Raw genomic sequence first — 19740 nt, forward strand, 5'->3', positions numbered from 1 at the left:
AGTAGAGAGGAGACAGTAGAGTAGAGAGGAGAGGGAGGAGAGGAGACAGTAGAGTAGAGTGGAGAGGAGACAGAGAGGAGACAGTAGAGTAGAGAGGAGACAGAGAGGAGAGGAGACAGTAGAGTAGAGAGGAGAGGAGAGGTGAGGAGACAGTAGAGAGGAGAGGAGAGATCTACATTATTAAATTAACATGACTCATAATGTTTTAGTTAGTGGTTGAGAATATTTGAGTTATCTATGCACATCATTGATATGCAAAGCAGGCAGGTTTTGCACAGAATTTGTCATTGAACTATCAGAACAAACTTGGGTTACAGAGGACCATCTGGACAGAGTCAGGAAAGGACAATAAATCTTGACTCAGGATAATAATTGTCATATCCTGAGTCAAGAATGGCCTCTGTAACCCTCTAATTATTTCAATTTTACATATGATCTGATGACTGAGGGACAATGAAAGATCAACTACCAGTAGCCAAGGATTCAGCAACAACAACAACAGCAGTAGTAATCAGGCTATTCCTTGTCAGAACAGATTGTCTTCATCTGCCTGAATAAAAAAGAGAGGGAAATAAAAAATAAATAAAATCTTACATGAAACTGTCTTGAGACACCGGCGTCTTTGTACATCTTGTCTGTCTTTTTTTATCTCTGTTCTACTATTATGTTTAATTCCCTCGTGAAAAATAACAGGCGCAAAAATGTATTTCAAAGGTATACTGTAGTCTCTCAACAACCCTTCGTCTCTCTAAATAGCATAGCATAGCGAGAAAGAGAAATGATCCAAATTGTCTAAAAACTACGTCTAATATAGTTGTTCACTGCATTGCATGTGGAATAATGATGGTCCAGAGGTACTGTAGGAGGGCTGACATGTAGTCGTGCCCACCACACTCGCTCCCTCCCCCATCTTCACTAGCTCCTTGGAGCATTGTGCCTGGACATTTGGCTCTCCATGCCTGCCCTGTTCCAGGCCAGGTTCCAGGCTGATGAGGATCCCAGGCTGATGAGGATCCCAGGCTGATGAGGTCCCAGGCTGATGAGGATCCCAGGCTGATGAGGATCCCAGGCTGATGAGGATCCCAGGCTGATGAGGTCCCAGGCTGATGAGGTCCCAGGCTGATGAGGATCCCAGGCTGATGAGGATCCCAGGCTGATGAGGTCCCAGGCTGATGGGGTGTTGTATAGTCCAACCTTGTGTAGGTCATACTCCAGCTGGCCGGACCATCTGTCTCTCTGATTTCTTTCCTCTTGGGGTGTGGCCAGCTGGGGGATGAGGGCAGGCTCCAGAGGTGGATTCGATCTGGCCAGGTGACCAAACAGTGGGAATCAGGTGGCCACCTGGCTTCTTTGAAATGCCACAGAGAGAACACATAGTGCCAGGCCAGGTAAGGCGCCCGAGGGAATGAGAGTGAGAGAAAAAGAGAGAGCGAGAGAGGCCTGTTTGAGAGGGCTAGGTGAGTGAGGGTTAGAGGGTATGGGACTAAGGGTACAGTGGCAGAGAGCAGGTATGATGTCAAAGTGAGAAGGAATGGAGATTTAGTGTGCATCTCAAATGGCACCCTATTCCCTATATAATGCATTACTTTTGACCAGAGCCCTACGGCACACTATTCCCTGTATAGTGCACTACTTTTGACTAGGGCCCATAGATAACAGGGTGTCATTTGGGATGCACATTTGACCTGAGAGGTGGAGGACTATTCAGCTTCAGATACACCCTGACCTTTAAACTAGAAAGAAAGTGTCACTACTGTTCTGTGTCAGGATTGGGAGGTTAGGTCCAACTGTGTGTGTGCGTGCGTGTGTACTGTAACAAAAGTACATGTACCTGATGACTAGCTGAGTCCAATGAGTCCAGCTCAGCCCAGTGAGTCCAGCGATCCAGAGAGCCCAGCGATCCAGAGAGTCCAGCGATCCAGAGAGCCCAGCGATCCAGAGAGCCCAGCGATCCAGAGAGCCCAGCGATCCAGAGAGCCCAGCGATCCAGTGAGTCCAGCGATCCAGTGAGCCCAGCGATCCAGAGAGCCCAGCGATCCAGAGAGTCCAGCGATCCAGTGAGTCCAGCGATCCAGTGAGTCCAGCGATCCAGAGAGCCCAGCGATCCAGAGAGCCCAGCGATCCAGTGAGTCCAGCGATCCAGTGAGTCCAGCGATCCAGTGAGTCCAGCGACCCAGAGAGCCCAGCGACCCAGAGAGCCCAGCGATCCAGTGAGTCCAGCGATCCAGTGAGTCCAGCGATCCAGAGAGCCCAGCGATCCAGTGAGTCCAGCGACCCAGTGAGTCCAGCGATCCAGTGAGCCCAGCGATCCAGAGAGCCCAGCGATCCAGAGAGCCCAGCAATCCAGTGAGTCCAGCGATCCAGAGAGCCCAGCGATCCAGTGAGTCCAGCGACCCAGAGAGCCCAGCGATCCAGTGAGCCCAGCGATCCAGAGAGCCCAGCGATCCAGTGAGTCCAGTGACCCAGAGAGCCCAGCGATCCAGAGAGCCCAGCGACCCAGAGAGCCCAGCGATCCAGTGAGTCCCGTGACCCAGAGAGCCATGCGATCCAGAGAGTCCAGCAACCCAGAGAGCCATGCGATCCAGAGAGTCCAGCAACCCAGAGAGCCATGCGATCCAGAGAGAACCCCATCTCTCTCCTAAGGAAAGAAGGGGTTCCTAATGTTTGGTATACTCAGTATATAATGTTTGGTATACTCAGTATATAATGTTTGGTATACTCATTATATGATGTTTGGTATACTCAGTATATGATGTTTGGTATACTCAGTATATAATGGTTGGTATACTCAGTATATAATGTTTGGTATACTCAGTATATAATGTTTTGTATACTCAGTATATAATGTTTTGTATACTCAGTATATAATGTTTGGTATACTCAGTATATAATGTTTTGTATACTCAGTATATAATGTTTTGTATACGCAGTATATGATGTTTGGTAAACTCAGTATCTAATGTTTGGTATACTCAGTATATAATGTTTGGTATACTCAGTATATGATGTTTGGTATACTCAGTATATATGGCACCCTATTCCCTGTAGGAAACAGCGTGCCGTTTGGAACACAGCTATAACACCCCTCCAAACATTTGATATACTGTCAGTGCTGAAGGGGTCATTTTCTGATCAGTCTCTGTACCATGGAAACATAGGATACAAGAAATGATATGTCAAAGATTGTTTTTTACTGCAAGCCTAAAAAACAAAGGTTCAATTAATTTCATAAAAGCATTATAATTTTACTGTCAATGTATGCCATACTGTACACTCTTAGACGAAAGGGTTCTTCGGCTGTCCCTATTGGAGAATTTTTTAGGGTTCCAAGTAGAACCCTTTTGGGTTTCCTCCTGGAACCAAAAAGGCTTCTTCAAAGGGTTCTCCTATGGGGACAGCTAGTCCTAGACTAAAATGTGCAATCAATGGAGAAAAAAAAACATAAAATATAGGATAAGAAATTATCCCCCCTCCAAAAATCTAAGATTGGCGTCAGGCCCCCTAAGAGGCGTTGTTGGGCACACCCTGGCCTCGGAAGCCCAGGCTTCTCACATGTGAATGAGACGGGCTTCCGAGGCTAGGAGGTGCCTAAGTCCTCTTAGAATGTCTGACGTCAAGGATGGCAACACAAGACTAGGCACTCCCAATGCAGAATGCACTTGGAGTAGGATCATAGGAGTTGAGTCAGTGTGAATTAATGAAAATGCAAGGCTGTGCCACTGTGCCAAAGGGAATGGTTCATCACTGTCATCAATTCCCAGCAAAATAACACACTTAACTTAAGCCCATTCTGCCATTAAGAAAATATTGCCCATTTTGCCAATTGGGAACATTAAACCAATTACAGTAATGAACTCACTCACTATGTGGTCCCCTTTCATTTCATTCTCAGTATCCTGCTCCCCCCTGCTTTTATAATTTCTCTCTCTCTCATTTCTCTCTCTTATGGTGAGAGAGTGCAGTAATATTGTGATTTATCTGGGAGAGCAGTGCTGTATTAGTCTGAGAGCATTCTGCCTCCAACACACACTAAGTACTGTTTATTAATGAGCTGCTCTAGAACCGTAGTTTCCTCTCTCCCTCCATCTAAAACCATCAGGAGAGACGAGTGCTAAGTGTTGTGGCTTCACAGTCTAGTGGAAGTAGCCTATTGAATGAGATATCAAATGCTTTCAGGAGGTTTTTTTGTTTTATCTTCAGTAATTACGCATTCGGGAAGTATTCAGACCCCTTCACCTTTTCCACATTTTGTTACGTTACAGCGTTTACTCTCAAGGCTGTAATCACACTGCCAAAGGTTCTTCAACAAAGAACTAAAGGGTCTGAATACTCAAACTCATGTAAATGTGATATTTCTAAAAACCTGTTTTTACTTTGTCATTATGGGGTATTTATTGTGTGTAGATTTAATCCATTTGAGTCTTCTTGGGTATGACGCTACAAGCTTGGCACACCTGTATTTGGGGAGTTACTCCCATTCATCTCTGCAGATCCTCTCAAGCTCTGTCAGGTTAGATGGGGATCGTCGCTGCACAGCTATTTTCAGGTCTCTCCGGAGATGTTTGATCAGGTTCAAGTCCGGGCTCTGGCTGGTCCACTCAAGGACATTCAGAGACTTGTCCCGAAGCCACTCCTGCGTTGTCTTGGCTGTGTGCTTATGGTCATTGTCCTGTTTAAAAAAAATGTTTTACCTTTATTTAACTAGGCAAGTCAGTTAAGAACAAATTCTTATTTACAATGACGGCCTATCAGGGAACAGTGGGTTAACTGCCTTGTTCAGGGGTAGAACGACAGATTTGTACCTTGTCAGCCAGGGGATTCGATCCAGCTACCTGTTGGGAGGTGAACCTTCGTCCCAATCTGAGGTCCTGAGTGCTCTGGAGCAGGTTTTCATCAACGATCTCCCCGTGCTTTGCTCTGTTCATCTTTCCCTCGGTCCGGACTAGTCTCCCAGTCCCTGCCGCTGAAAAACATCCCTACAGCACGATGCTGCCACCACGCTTCACCGTAGGGATGGTATTGGTCAGGTGATGAGCGGTGCCTGGTTTCCTCCAGATGTGACGCTTGGCATTCAGGCCAGAGTTCAATCTTGGTTTCATCAGTCCAGAGAATCTTGTTTCTCATGGTCTGCGAGTCCTTTAGGTGCCTTTTGGCAAACTCCAACCGGTCTGTCATGTGCCTTTTACTGAGGAGTGACTTCTGTCTGGCCACTCTAGCATAAAGGCCTGATTGGTGGAGTGCTGCAGAGATGGTTGTCCTTCTGGAAGGTTCTCCCATCTCCACAGAAGAACTCTGGAGCTCTGTCAGAGTGACCATCGGGTTCTTGGTCACCTCCCTGACCAAGGCCCTTCTCCCCCGATTGCTCAGTTTGGCCGGGCGGCCAGCTCCAGGAAAAGTTCTCAAATCTTTCCATAAAAGAATGATGGAGGCCACTGCGTTCTTGGGGACCTTCAATGCTGCAGAAATGTTTTGGTATCCTTCCCCAGAACTGTGGCCCGACACAATCCTGTCTCGTCGCTCTACGGATAAATCGTCTGATCTCATGGCTTGGTTTTTGCTCTGACATGCACTGTCAACTGTGGGACCTTATATAGACAGGTGTGTGCCTTTCCAAATCATGTCCAATCAATTGAATTTACCACAGGTGGACTCCAATCAAGTTGTTAAAACAGCTCAAGGACAATCAATGGAAACAGGATGCACCTGAGCTCAATTGAGTCTCATAGCAAAGGGTCTGTTTTCACTTTGTAATTATTGGGAATTGTGTGTAGATTGACGAGGACATTTTTATTTAATTGATTTTAGAATAAAATGTGGAAAAGGTCAAGAGGTCTGAATACTTTACAAATGCACTGTATACAAAGTATGTGGACACCCCTTCAAATTAGTGGATTTGGCTATTTCAGCCACTCCCGTTGCTGATAGGTGTGTAAAATTGATCACAGAGCCATGCAATCTCCAAAGAAAAGCTCAGTGAGCTCAGTGACTTTCAACGTGGCACCATCATAGGATGCCACCTTTCCAACAAGTCAGTTCGTAAATTTCTGCCCGGCTAGAGCTGCCCCTAAGTGCTGTTATTGTGAAGTAGAAACGTCTAGGAGCAATAATGGCTCAGCCACAAAGTGGTAGGCCACACAATCTCGCAGAACGGAACCGCCAAGTGCTGAAGCGAGTAGCATGTAAAAATTGTCTGTCCTTGGTTGCAACACTCACTACTGTCATGACGTTGACCTGTTGGGGGAGGTTTATGACCCCCATAAATACCTTTCCCCTTTTTCTTCTCTCTACTCTACCGATGTGACTATTGAAAATCCCTTTGTTAACATAGAGAGTCTGGTAACATCAAAAGGTGGGAACCTGAATCATATTTCGGTAATCCAACCAGTTGAAAATATGCGTTGGTACTTAATGAATATGATGTCTGATCAGTTGGCGTCTGAGACATTATTACTGATGATAGGACGACATAAACTGTATCTTGGAAAATCTTCACATTCTAGTTATCAGATTCACATGGAGTTGTTGTGCAATTTAAATGTTTAAATATGAAACTATTTGTGAAAAAATGAAATGTAATTTTTAGCTTCTTAATGAGAGAACGGTTTGTCATAAGAACACCACTCTGCTCACTCAGAGGCCCCGCCCAAGTGAACAGACATGGGTTGTAAACTATGAAACACGCCCTTCTTTCACCACTATATAAACCCGTTGATGAAAATTCAACTTCCTGTTCCGAGGACGTGAGGACGACGGTCCTATGTTAAAAAGGCTCAGATAATAACCTAACGAAATTAGCATCGTGTTCAATGTGAAGGTGACTATCGACACGCCGAAAGGATGAATTTCGACTATACCAGCCAGAATATAGCTTGAGCATATAGCATGGCAACTTGGTATGAACTTTGAACTCTTATTCACTAAAGAAGTGATACCCTCTCCACCCGCTGAACGAGGGCTAGGAGAGGACGGACAGAGTATCCATTCTACCACGCTCCAGTTCACCACTAGACATTCTTCAGAGGACCAGAGATCCATGCTGGACCAACCCGCCTTCTATCTACGACCAATCTACCGAAGCGCAGCTCAGAGTAAATATTTATTGCATTTTCCTTTTTCAAATGGGCGGTTATTTAGAATGCATAAGATACTGTATTTACGATAGCATAGCTGTCTATGGCCCGATAGAGACACAAAACCTTTTTGCTCCTCAGTCTTCCCGCTCTTTCACTCAAACCCAACCCCCTTTCTTTGTGTAACCAGCTGTCATATCTATTCCGTCCGCTAGGGACATTTTCCTTTATGACATAATTTGTAATCAAGGTATGATACATTCTGTGCATATGTAATTCTGTGTGATTATTTAGGTATTTAGGAAATAAATAATTAAACCAAATTTTGTATTGCTGATTCAACTTGTTAGCCAGGGTTCGTGAAGATAACCAAGAAATTACAACTTTCAGATGAGACTAAATAAAGTGATGATTAAATATTGACTGCTACTGATGTAAAAGATTACTAGGTCTTTAAGAGTTTATTCGGAAGATAACAGCTCTAAACATTCTTTCGTGGTGCCCCAACTGTCTAGTTAATTACATTTACATGATTAGCTTAATCAGGTAATATTAATTAGAGAGAAATGATTTTATAGAATAGCATGTCATATCACTTAATCCGGCATAGCCAAAGATACAACACTACCGAGTTCCAAACTCCCTCTGGAAGCAACGTCAGCACAATAACTTTTCGTCAGGAGCACCCTATGCCAAGCAATGCCAAGCGTCGGCTGGAGTGGTGTAAAGCTTGTCGCCATTGGATTCTGGAGCAGTGGAAACGCGTTCTCTGTAGTGATGAGTCAAGCTTCACCATCTGGCAGTCCGACAGACGAATCTGAGTTTGATGGATTCCAGAAGAACACTACCTGCCCCAATGCATAATGCCAACTGTAAAGTTTGGCAGAGGAGGAATAATGGTCTGGGGCCGTTTTTTATGGTTCAGGCCCCTTAGTTCCAGTGAAGGGAAATCTTAACGCTACAGCATACCATGACATTGTAGACGATTCTGTGCTTCCAACTTTGTGGCAACAGTTTAAGGAAGGCCCTTTCCTGTTTCAGCATGACAATGCCCCCATGCACAAAGTGAGGTCCATACAGAAATGGTTTGGAAGAACTTGACTGGCCTGCACAGAACCCTGACCTCAACCTCATCGAACACCTTTGGGATGAAATGGAACGCCGACTGCGTGCCCGGCCTAATCGCTCAACATCAGTTCCCGACCTCACAAATGCTATTGTGGCTGAATGGAAGCAAGTACCCACAGCAATGTTCAAACATCTAGTGGAAAGCCTTCCCAGAAGAGTGGAGGCTGTTATAACAGCAAAGGGGGGACCAAATCCATATTAATGCCCTTGATTATGGATTGAGATGTTGGATGAGCAGGTGTCACTACATGATCAAAAGTATCAATACTTACCAGACAAGAATTGATTCAAATTCTTCAACTGTTCGTTCAACCCTTAGAAATGGTTGAACTTGGAAAAACACAGAACAGACAGGTGATAAGAATACACAGGAAAATTGAATGACCAGGCTAGAAACCAGGGTTGGGGTCAATTCTCTTTTAATTCCAGTCAATTCAGAAAGAAATTCCAATTCCGAATTTTCGTCATTGAAAAGCATTGCAGATCATTTTAATTTCAGTGTACTTCCTGGATTAATCCCAACCCTGCTAGAAACGAACCACATTGAAATGGTTTAATCCAATCTGTCCTGCAGTACAACATCATGATCTTGCAGAACAAATTCAAAGAAATGTACAGTATTATACAGAGCAAATATTGCATGGAATTCCCTTCCATCTCATATAGCACAAGTGAACAGCAAACCTGGTTTCAAAAAACAAACAAAGCAACGCCTCTCCCCCATGTGACCTACTTGTTGAGTGTATGTATTGACATGTGTAACTGTCAGATGAGCACACACACACATTACATGTTCATGTTTTTAAAGGTATGTCAACTGTAAAATGTTTTGTCTGTAATGTATTTTTCGTTGTGTTGGACCCCAGTAAGACTAGCTGTCACCATTGGCGTCAACTAATGGGAATCCTAATCAAATCAAATCAAAATCCATCACCTACTGGAAACAGTAATACAGTGCAGCTCATTGCAATATGCCCACTATTTACACCATACATACTGTATCTATAAATAATTTGAATATGTGAAGAAACAATAAGTAAACTACCACAACACATTATTAGACTGTCAGTACTGTGTGATTAAATCAACTATCCCAACACATTATTAGACTGTCAGTACTGTGTGATTAAATAAACTATCACAACACATTATTAGACTGTCAGTACTGTGTGATTAAATCAACTATCACAACACATTATTAGACTGTCAGTACTGTGTGATTAAATCAACTATCACAACACATTATTAGACTGTCAGTACTGTGATTAAATCAACTATCACAACACATTAGACTGTCAGTACTGTGTGATTAAATCAACTATCACAACACATTATTAGACTGTCAGTACTGTGTGATTAAATCAACTATCACAACACATTAGACTGTCAGTACTGTGTGATTAAATCAACTATCACAACACATTAGACTGTCAGTACTGTGTGATTAAATCAACTATCACAACACATTATTAGACTGTCAGTACTGTGTGATTAAATCAACTATCACAACACATTATTAGACTGTCAGTACTGTGTGATTAAATCAACTATCACAACACATTATTAGACTGTCAGTACTGTGTGATTAAATCAACTATCACAACACATTATTAGACTGTCAGTACTGTGTGATTAAAAAAAGAGCATCCACTCATCTGTCATAAAAACAGCAACAGATACTGTATGCATGAGACATGTACAGCACCAGTCAAAAATGTGGACACACCGACTCATTAAAGTGTATTTGTTTATTTTTACTCTTTTTTACATTGTAGAATAATAGAAAGACATCAAAACTATGAAATAACACATACGGAATCATGCACACTCTTGGGATTCTCTCAACCAGCTTCACCTGGAATGCTTTTCCAACAGTCTTGAAGGAGTTCAAGCACTTGTTGGCTGCATTTCCTTCACTCTGCGGTCCAACTCATCCCAAACCATCTCAATTGGGTCAAGGTCGGGTGATTGTGGAGGCCAGGTCATCTGATGCAGCACTCCCTCACCCTCCTTCTTGGTCAAATAGCCCTTACACAGCCTGGAGTTGTTGGGTCATTGTCCTGTTGAAAAACAAATGATAGTCCCACTAAGCCCAAACCACATGGGATGGCGTATCGCTGCAGAATGCTGTGGTAGCCATGCTGGTTAAGTGTGCCTTGAATTCTAAATAAATCACAATCAGTGTCACCGGCAAAGCACGGCCACACCATCACACCTCCTCCTCCATGCTTCACGGTGGGAACCACACATGCAGAGATCATCCGTTCACCTACTCTGCGTCTCACAAAGACACAGCGGTTGGAAGCAAAAATCTCAAATTTGGATTCATCAGACCAAAAGGACAGATTTCCACCGGTCTACTGTCCATTGCTCGTGTTTCTTAGCCCAAGCAAGTCTCTTCTTCTTATTGGTGTCCTTTAATAGTGGTTTCTTTGCAGAAATTCGACCATGAAGGCCTGATTCAGGTAGTCTTCTCGAAACAGTTGATATTGATATGTGTCTGTTACTTGAACTCTGTGAAGCATTTATTTGGGCTGCAATTTCTGAGGCTGGTAACTCTAATGAACTTATCCTCTGCAGCGGAGGTAACTCTGGGTCTTCCTTTCATGTGGCGGTCCTCATGAGAGCTAGTTTCATCATAGAGCTTGATGGTTTTTGCAAGTGCACTTGAAACTTTCAAAGTTATTGAAATGTCCCATATTGACTGACCTTTATGTCTTAAAGTAATGATGGACTGTCATTTCTCTTTGCTTACTTGAGCTGTTCTTGCCATAATATGGACTTGGTCAATAAACAAATAGGGCTGTCTTTTGTATACCACCCCTACCTTGTCACAACACAACTGATTTGCTCAAACACATTAAGAGGGAAAGAAATACCACAAATGTACTTTTAACAAGGCACACCTGTTAATTGAAATGCATCCCAGGTGACTACCTCATCAAGCTGGTTGAGAGAATGCCAAGAGTGTGCAAAGCTGTCATCAAGGCAAAGGGTGGCTACTTTGAAGAATCTAAAATATATTTTGATTTGTTTACATGATTCCATATGAGTTATTTCATAGTTTTGATGTCTTCACTAATGTAGTAAATATAAAAACCCTGGAGTAGGTGTACTGTAGAACCACAATTGTTATCAACACAATTACTCAAAATATATTGTGAAACTGGCAGCACAGTGCATTGACAAGGTAAATTCCCTCATTCATCTTCCAGCTAAATCCCAGTGTGAAGCGACAAATTATTTTCTACTTTAATCGGTGAAACTAAATCCCCAAGCTGCCCGCACACCGTAGCTGATGCCTTCACTCAGTCTAAATCATGTGTGGCCAATAGCCTGTTTGTGTGTGTGTGTGTGCTTGTATTGCTATCCTTGTGGGTACCGGTAATCCCTAAAAGTCTCCACAGCGATAGTAAAACAAAGAAAATTCTCCCTTGTGGGTACATTTCCCACATCCCCACGATGACAAAGGCTATTTTAAGGTTAGGGATTGGAGGCTCCGCGATTGCGTCACACCCTTCATATGGAGCATCCAACCACATTTTCGGCTCAAGCATAAAGGTTATAAAGATTTGTTTCTGTCACCCACCAACCATGTTTTGGTATCCTCCTGGGGGCTGAAGGGGTACTAGCCAGTCAGAGCCACACACACCGTGTTTAGACAGGGAGCCTAATTATGATATTTTTTCCCACAAATTGGTATTTTGACCAATCAGATCAGCTCTGAAAAAGATCTAATGAGATTGGTCAAAAGACCAACTAGTGGTAGAAATATCAGAATTGGGCTGCCTGTCTAAACAAAGCCAAACACACACACGGTGCAACAAGCCATCAGAGAATGATGGCTGGCTGTATGAGGGGGATTCTCTAGAAGCGTGCAAAGTACTAGTGGAAGAGTTCCCTCTGTTGTAGAAGCAAGTTCTCAAGTGGGACAAAAATTCCACGCTAAAGCCGGTAACGGGAGTTTGCTATGAGACAAGGCTAGAGATAGAGGAGAGGGAGGGAAGATGGGGGATGGAGGATGGGGGGAGAGAGATGTGGAGGTAAGAGGGAAAGTGGGCATTTTTGCCCTCCTGCATCTTTTTATACACAGAAGATACCCACTAAACATTATCACACCTTTTATCCGTCTCTCTGTGACCTCTGATAACTTCAGAACAAAGTTGACAACAAATAAAGTTGCCAATATTGTTCAGTTCTTAAGTTCTGTGAGGTAGAAGAAATTCCTTTGTTCTACTGTGAAGCTTTCTCTCTCTATACTGCAGGAGGGAGAGAGTCTCCTCTAGGAATTTACGACCTGATAACAGAACCTGGGTTTAAGAGGGAGAGCGGGGGAAGGCACTTGCTATACCCAAAGAGGGCCATGTCATGACAGTCCCCCCCTGGTGGTTTGGATCTTGTATATATCCTGCAAGTTACAAATCAACATAAAGATAATGACCACGTGATGTCCTGTTTGTAGATCATCGTTGCAGTCCCCTTTGGTGGTTGAACTTGGTAGGCTCTCTGAAAGCGGAGCAGTCCACCACAAGGATGGGCAGTTGATGTCCGGTTGGTGATCGCGGTCCCCCTCTCGTGGTTTACCTTGGTAGGTTTCCTGGAAGCTGCAAAGTACCACAGGAAGGGCCAGGGGATGTCCTGGTTGGTGATCGTCGTTGCGGTCCCCCCCTCTGGTGGTTTACCTTGGTAGGCTCTCTGACAGCGGGGCAGGCCGCCACAAGGAGGGGCAGTGGGTGTCCGGATTTGGGATCGCCGTTCTGGACCCGTCGTCTGGTCATCCAGACTGGAAGATCTGGGCAGTAACTTAGGCAGATGTTAACAACGCACACACACTAACAAAATATATATAATTACATTCATTCCCCAATGAGTGCCGTTGTGGCGTAAGTGATGGTTGTATGGGGACTTTGTTTATGGCTCTATCACTTCCTAAGTGTCAAAGGAACTGAACTGAAAAGCAATGAAAGCATAAACAAAAGATATACAAAACATAGTTCTCACACAAAAATCATCTAATTGGACAGTGTTCTATATACGTCCAATGTCCTGGCAAAATTACTATCATGGCATTGTCTCTAATGTCAAATCCAGGGTTTTTCTACTTGGTGTGTTGCTTAGGCACTAAATTCCTAAGTTGATAACTATATGGTAAGTCTACAGCTGTAAGGCACTAGTTTTGGGCAGTCTACAGGGATGACCTATGGACTTCTGGGAAGAAAACTGGTGAGTACTGTAGCTGTAGAGTCAAAGGCCTCAAAGTAAATGTTCAACTTTACTAAGGCTGGTATTTTGCTCGGACCCTTAAGTGATCCTAGCATAAATCCTAATTGGATGTTCCGTTGTGCATGTGCGTTTATGCTTACACAAGCGCACATGTCAAGGGAAGAAAACCAAGTATCCAGGCAGATTACAACTTGCTCAAAATGAGTCTGACGTAGTCAGGTAATTTTCAGGTCAATGCCTGGAGGTCAGTCAGAATTGGTGTCGAGGGAGTCTGTAGTGGTTTTACTACAAGTCACTGTGTCTTCCACTATTGTAGTGGCGATAGGTATGAAGTCTATTTCATAGCTGTGTTATCCACGGAGGAGCTAACCTCACGACGGATGTACCCTTTAAGTATTGGACCAGTCGTACGTGGTGTGATCATGGTTCATGACTTCTAATAATTTTCCTCCTGAATGGAGGATTCTATTAATTAGTGGCATGTGTGTTAACCATTGGAAGAGTGCACTGGAGATTCCCTTCTCCGTGTTGCACTCTGAGTGACTCCTAACTACTATGTCGCTGTTGTCAAGGGTAATTTGATTGGTTAGGTCTCTAACCTTGTTACTGATTGTAGCTGGACTGACTGTTGCTGGTATTGGTACTGGTACTCAAGGGGACCAGATATCCTACCAATTTGTTCTGAAACAATATTCTACCGGAATTCATGATTAGAGCATTTACATGATGCTCCCCCCCCCCCCCCCCCCCCCCCGCAGTGCTTGCGGAAGTGTCTGAAGGGCAAGAGAAGTTCATCTCAACTACCGTATTGCACAACTGCAAGGAGGAGGGAAGTTGCTCATTCACAGAGACAGCTGGCTTGAAATCATGAAAAGAATGGTCAAAATCAGGTTGGCTGATGGAATGTGTCGAGATATCGTAATATCTCCTTGGATCGGATTCTGCACCAAGAGGTTTCTAAACGTCTTTTTCCCAAGGGGTGCTTTCGACAGATACCCCTCGTGAATGACTGCGTTGCAGCTAGCGTTAGGGGAAGACAGTGTGGTCAGTGGAGAAGGCACTGTGGCCTGTGACCGTACCTGGTTGGTTTTCCAATCCATCAGTGGGAGTACCGATCCATCAAGTCTGCTCCAAGTAGCAGGGGTACAGTTTCGAGGCTGGTAACATACACAGGGTGAATGAGTGATACGTCCTGAAGTGTAGTTTCAACATGACTCTCAATGTGAGAGGCGAGGTAGTCTGAGTGACCTCTCGAAGTGTAGTGTCGCAATCGTTCCACTTTTAACCAACGTTTAGCTGGCTTCAAAACTCTTTTGAGATCATCGAACAATGTTTGAGAGATGAGTGATATTGTCGCACCCGAATCAATTAGCGCATGACAAGTTAAGCAGTCCTCCAGGACTGTTTCCAGGTACGGTCGTATAGATTTGTGTTTAGTGGACATATTCCCCACAAATTGGAGTGGTCTTTCGCAACGACGTGATGTGCCATTTCTGTTCAAAGTGGAAGCAGATCGACTTTTCAGATTTTGAGTGGGCTTGGCTTTAACGAAGCGTTTGACCTCTCTCTCTTGCGTCCCTCCATTCTCCTCTCTCTCGCGTCCCTCTAACCTTAATCCTAACCCTTCGCAACCTTTGTATCAGAGTCTATAGACAAAGCCCGTGGGCTTGTTTCTTGATCAAGCGGGCCCTGGATAGGGTCTTGAATGAGAGCGGGAGAAATTTGAATTTTAACGTCCTTGCCATGGGTGTTAATTCCTGCGGACCTGGTGCCCGGTAATTCCCCATCTAGTCCTTGTGACTTATCTTTTACCCTTTTCTCAATTTTTTCTCTCTTTAGTTCTTCACGTATTGGAACTTCTGGAGAACATTGGTCTACGTTTTGATCGCCCTTCAACCCTTTGTTACCCTTGTGCTCTGACACTTTGTGTGGGTTGGACGCAGGAACGTAGTGAACAGGTCGATTGTCGCGGTAGTCGTTTTGATGGCGACGTACTTTACAGTTATTTTGACCGCGGAGGTTATTGGAATCGTGGTTTCGTGGTAGAAACCGTTGTGCGTCATCTCTCAACGCTCCAATACCTGATAATGCAGCCTCTAACTGGAGTGAGTGCTCCTGGTCAAACTTCAAAACCGAGTGGTCAGGGCTCTTAGTGTTGTGAACTTTTGATGCCTTAAAAGCTGTGCTTGCAAGCTCTGAGTTGTAAGATAGGCAAGCCAACGTGGGCTGCAGGGCTCAAGTAGGTAATGAAGGTGGGATATATGTTTGACAGAAACATTTGTTTGAATGGTAACAGCTCTTCCATTCCTGTTTCAGTGAGTAGACCAAAGTAAACTGAACGAAGGATAGTAAGCTTGTGGGTGTTCGTTCCGAGCTTGTTTGACGGTGTTAGCCAGTGAGCTATTGTGTTTGCGCTGTGTATTACAGGGAAGACATCCTCCTCCCTCATGTGGTACCCTTCCTGCAGGCTCATCCTGACATGACCCTCCAGCATGACAATGCTACCAGCCATACTGCTCGTTCTGTGCGTGATTTCCTGCAAGACAGGAATGCTCTGCCATGGCCAGCGAAGAGCCCAGATCTCAATCCCATTGAGCATGTCTGGGACGTGTTGGATCGGAGGGTGAGGGCCATTCCCCCCAGAAATGTCTGGGAACTTGCAGGTGCCTTGGTGGAAGAGTGGGGTAACATCTCACAGCAAGAACTGGCATATCTGGTGCAGTCCATGAAGAGAACTGCAAAGTGCTTCTACACCTGCATTGCTTGCTGTTTGGGGTTTTAGGCTGGGTGTCTGTACAGCACTTTGAGATATCAGCTGATGTAAGAAGGGCTATATAAATAGATTTGATGCAAAGGCAGGACTTACCACAGCTGGTGGCCACACCAGATACTGACCGTTACTTGTGATTTTGACCCCCCCCTTTGTTCAGGGGCACATTATTCCATTTGTTAGTCACATGTCTGTGGAACTTGTTCAGTTTATGTCTCAGTTGTTGAATCTTATGTTCATACAAATATTTACACATGTTAAGTTAACAGAAAATAAACGTAGTTGACAGTGAAAGGACTTTTAAAACATTTATTTTTTTAAACAATGTCAACTGCGTTTATTTTCAGCAAATTTAACATGTTTATGTGCCAAATCTTGATTCAGTGCATTGTGTGCATTAGAATAAGCCGCTACAACATTTGCAATGGTAGGTGGCAAGATCGCTCTAGAAGCTGATCTGTCGTCTGTATTGAGAAATAATTACGTTAATGTAAAATTTGAATGGACAAAGCTGATCCGAGAGCAGTGCTCCCATTCTTTCAATCCTATCAGTATCAACCCATGCCTCAAACAACAGTTCTCTCTGCATGGTGTTTTGGGAAATGCATATTGCATTTTCGGCCATTGGAATGACAGATGCATCGTTAAAACACTCTTAAGCCTAAATTCCATCCCTATCGGGAAACCGAGCCCTGGTCCAGACGGCTAGCGTCTCATTCTGTCTCACACATCAGACACTGCTGTGTGCTATTACCTTGAGGACCAGGTTACACTGTCAGAGCAGCAGACACCTCAGACCACATGACCAGTCTCTCCCTCTGTGTCCTTCTGACCAGGTGCTGATGAGGAAGAAAACAATCTCATCACCAATCAGTCATGGGGAAATCATTAGGAACCAGCTCAAATGTGAAACCGGACAGGAGGATATTGCAATGGAGGACAGACAGGTAGTGGTGTTAATTTTTTAACATTTATTTAACCAGGAAAGTCAGTGGTCATTCCGGTCTCACTCCAGATGACCACATGATGAATCCTAGAGTGATGCTGCAAATCAATACCTTCTGGGGTGAATGAATCACAACATGAACCATGTGACAAAATGCCACAATCAAAATGCAACTCACTGCCACCCTGTCCAAATGAATGGCCCACTCTTGGACCTGTCACTTCCATCAGCAGTGAGACCGTGAGGCTGAGACCCAGACTGCAGACCAGTAGTGCTGCAGGCAAATAGACTAGCTAGCACCGTCTGTGTTACATGACAAGACAGCTGTGTCTGGAGGTCTGATTCACTGTCATCTCAGCATGCTAGTTGCACCAGCCTGTCTTAACAGGACAAAGCTAGCCTGGTTCCAAACCCATTTGTGCTGTCACGACATCACACATGGCCATAGGAGTCGGCCAGACAACTCAAATAGATCCTGAACCGCAGCTCAAATCGAATCAAATTTTATTGGTCACATACATGTTAGCAGATGTTATTGCGGGTGTAGCGAAATGCTTGCGTTTCTAGCTCCAGCTGCCTGCTTTTCTCTGCAGCCTCCTCACAGGCCAGTCTGGTAAGGGGTCGTACAGTCCATCAGTATCCACTAACACATAGCAAAGGCCAGTACAGGGGGGACGGAGGAGAGGAGCATGATAAAGACACAACAGAAACACATTTTCCTCATAGCTAAGTGTCATGGCAATTAACCTGGCTCAAATGTTGCATGGAATTCTGTTACATGTGTTCATTAAGATTCTCTCTGCTGATGGGCAGTGCGGACTTGAGTGACCTTGTGATGGTAGATTCTGATTGGTCCCACGCTGTGACCCATCCAGGCTCTTCGGAGAGGTGTTCACTATGACTGGTTTTAATTTGCTCTGCCAGGGAACGCTCAAGGACAATTCAAAATGACCATAAGGACGAGCACACAATCTTCAGGGAAGAGGTCCTCCACAAAATTAAACAATTGTTTCAAATCATTTGCATTAGTGCAATAGCACACTATTACAACAGTACATCTTTTTATAATTAAGGTCTAGTATGATTGGCTATAGCTTGTTTCAGATGAAGTATGATTGGCTATAGCTTGTTTCAGATGAAGTATGATTGGCTATATTGTTTCAGATGAAGTTTGATTGGCTATATATTGTTTCAGATGAAGTATGATTGGCTATATTTTGTTTCAGATGAAGTTTGATTGGCTACATTTTGTTTCAGATGAAGTATGATTGGCTACATTTTGTTTCAGATGAAGTATGATTGGCTATATTTTGTTTCAGATGAAGTATGATTGGCTATAGCTTGTTTCAGATGAAGGGTGATATAGGTTTCAATATATAATAATGTTAAGAGACAAATGGGACTCCATTTTATGCATTTATTCACGTAGTTATTTCACTCTGATTCAAAAGCTCAAGGCGGGGTCAGCGATTTAATAGCCAAAAATACTCTAGAATTTGTGGTTAATTTCATCATCTCCTTTCCTTTCTCGTTCTCATCATTTGTTTTCCTTCCTTAAATGCCACAAAACTTTGAAAAGTGCATTTCTTTGAATTTCTTCAAAACTTCTTTTTTTTCTCTCTTTCTCCTTCTTCCCCATAAAAATGTCACCCCCCTTCAAGGCTTATGAGGTCACAAATTCGCAAAAAGAAACAGCCAACATTTTTTCCCCCAAAGGTTTTATAACCATCTTGTTCTCACACACAAACAACCTTCTCCTTTTTTTTTTTTTTTTTTTACACAGCCAGAGAAGAACAAAGAAAAATAAACTCCCAAACCTTTTGTACAGAGAAATCAAACTAAATGGAGAAAATGTCTTATATTAGTCCAGGTTTTTATCCTCAATACACCCTCTCAGGTTTCTGCCATTCTAATGTGGAAGGGAGACATACCAGGCACAGGTCTGTGTCTATTGACATGAGGCGCTGTGTGTAGTAGGTAATATCAGTCAGTCAGTTAATCATACCGCTCTGCTGGTCCGTCTGTTTCTTTATATGGATTAGGAACCAGTTGTATGTCTAGAGGCCATTTTTCCAGTCATCCAGTAATGTCTATCATAGTACGAGTGTGTGTGTGACAATGTGTCTGTGTGTGTGTGTGTCATCAGCTTGAATCTGTCAGAGTATGCAAGTCTAAATTGTGTGTGTGTGTGTGTGTTGAGTCTCCGTGTGGGTAGGTCTAAGCCAGTCCGAATCCCTCGGAGCATTCCTGAATGGCCAGCAGCAGCATGTGCCTCAGCTTCTCATAGCTCTCGTAGGCTGGGAGGTCCAGCTGGTTGAAGCTACAGGAGAGGAGACAAATGGTTTGTAAGGGAATAGAGAATGGTAGCTCTTTACCCGAGTACCTGTTCTATCATATCGACCTGGCTGAATGGAAACTTCAGATCTACATGCATAACTAACTACATTCTTTTGACATCAATCCATCAGTATTCATTAATGGTACCAGGTGTGAGCTGTGTGGGTGTATAGGTCTTTACCAGGTGTGGTGAGCTGTGTGGGTGTATAGGTCTTTACCAGGTGTGGTGAGCTGTGTGGGTGTATAGGTCTTTACCAGGTGTGGTG

General features: G+C 43.8%; 2 protein-coding genes across 2 annotated transcripts in view; both read right to left on the minus strand.

The window, feature by feature from the left end:
* Window positions 1-2542, minus strand: part of LOC120059590 (neural cell adhesion molecule L1-like) — a 139278-nt gene extending 136736 nt beyond the window's left edge. The window contains exons 1-2 of the mRNA XM_039008721.1: window positions 1832-2542; window positions 874-1153 (exon numbers count right to left, since the gene is read on the minus strand). Of these exons, the coding sequence (XP_038864649.1) occupies window positions 874-1153; window positions 1832-2542 (991 nt within the window). The remainder of the gene's footprint in view (window positions 1-873; window positions 1154-1831) is intronic.
* Window positions 2543-18540: 15998 nt separating this feature from the next.
* Window positions 18541-19740, minus strand: part of LOC120059086 (E3 ubiquitin-protein ligase HUWE1-like) — a 71600-nt gene continuing 70400 nt past the window's right edge. Inside the window, exon 83 of the mRNA XM_039007879.1 lies at window positions 18541-19457. Within this exon, the coding sequence (XP_038863807.1) occupies window positions 19355-19457 (103 nt within the window). The 3' untranslated portion in view covers window positions 18541-19354. The remainder of the gene's footprint in view (window positions 19458-19740) is intronic.

Source organism: Salvelinus namaycush, chromosome 14 (genome assembly GCF_016432855.1).
Source record: "Salvelinus namaycush isolate Seneca chromosome 14, SaNama_1.0, whole genome shotgun sequence".
Lineage (NCBI taxonomy): Eukaryota > Metazoa > Chordata > Actinopteri > Salmoniformes > Salmonidae > Salvelinus > Salvelinus namaycush.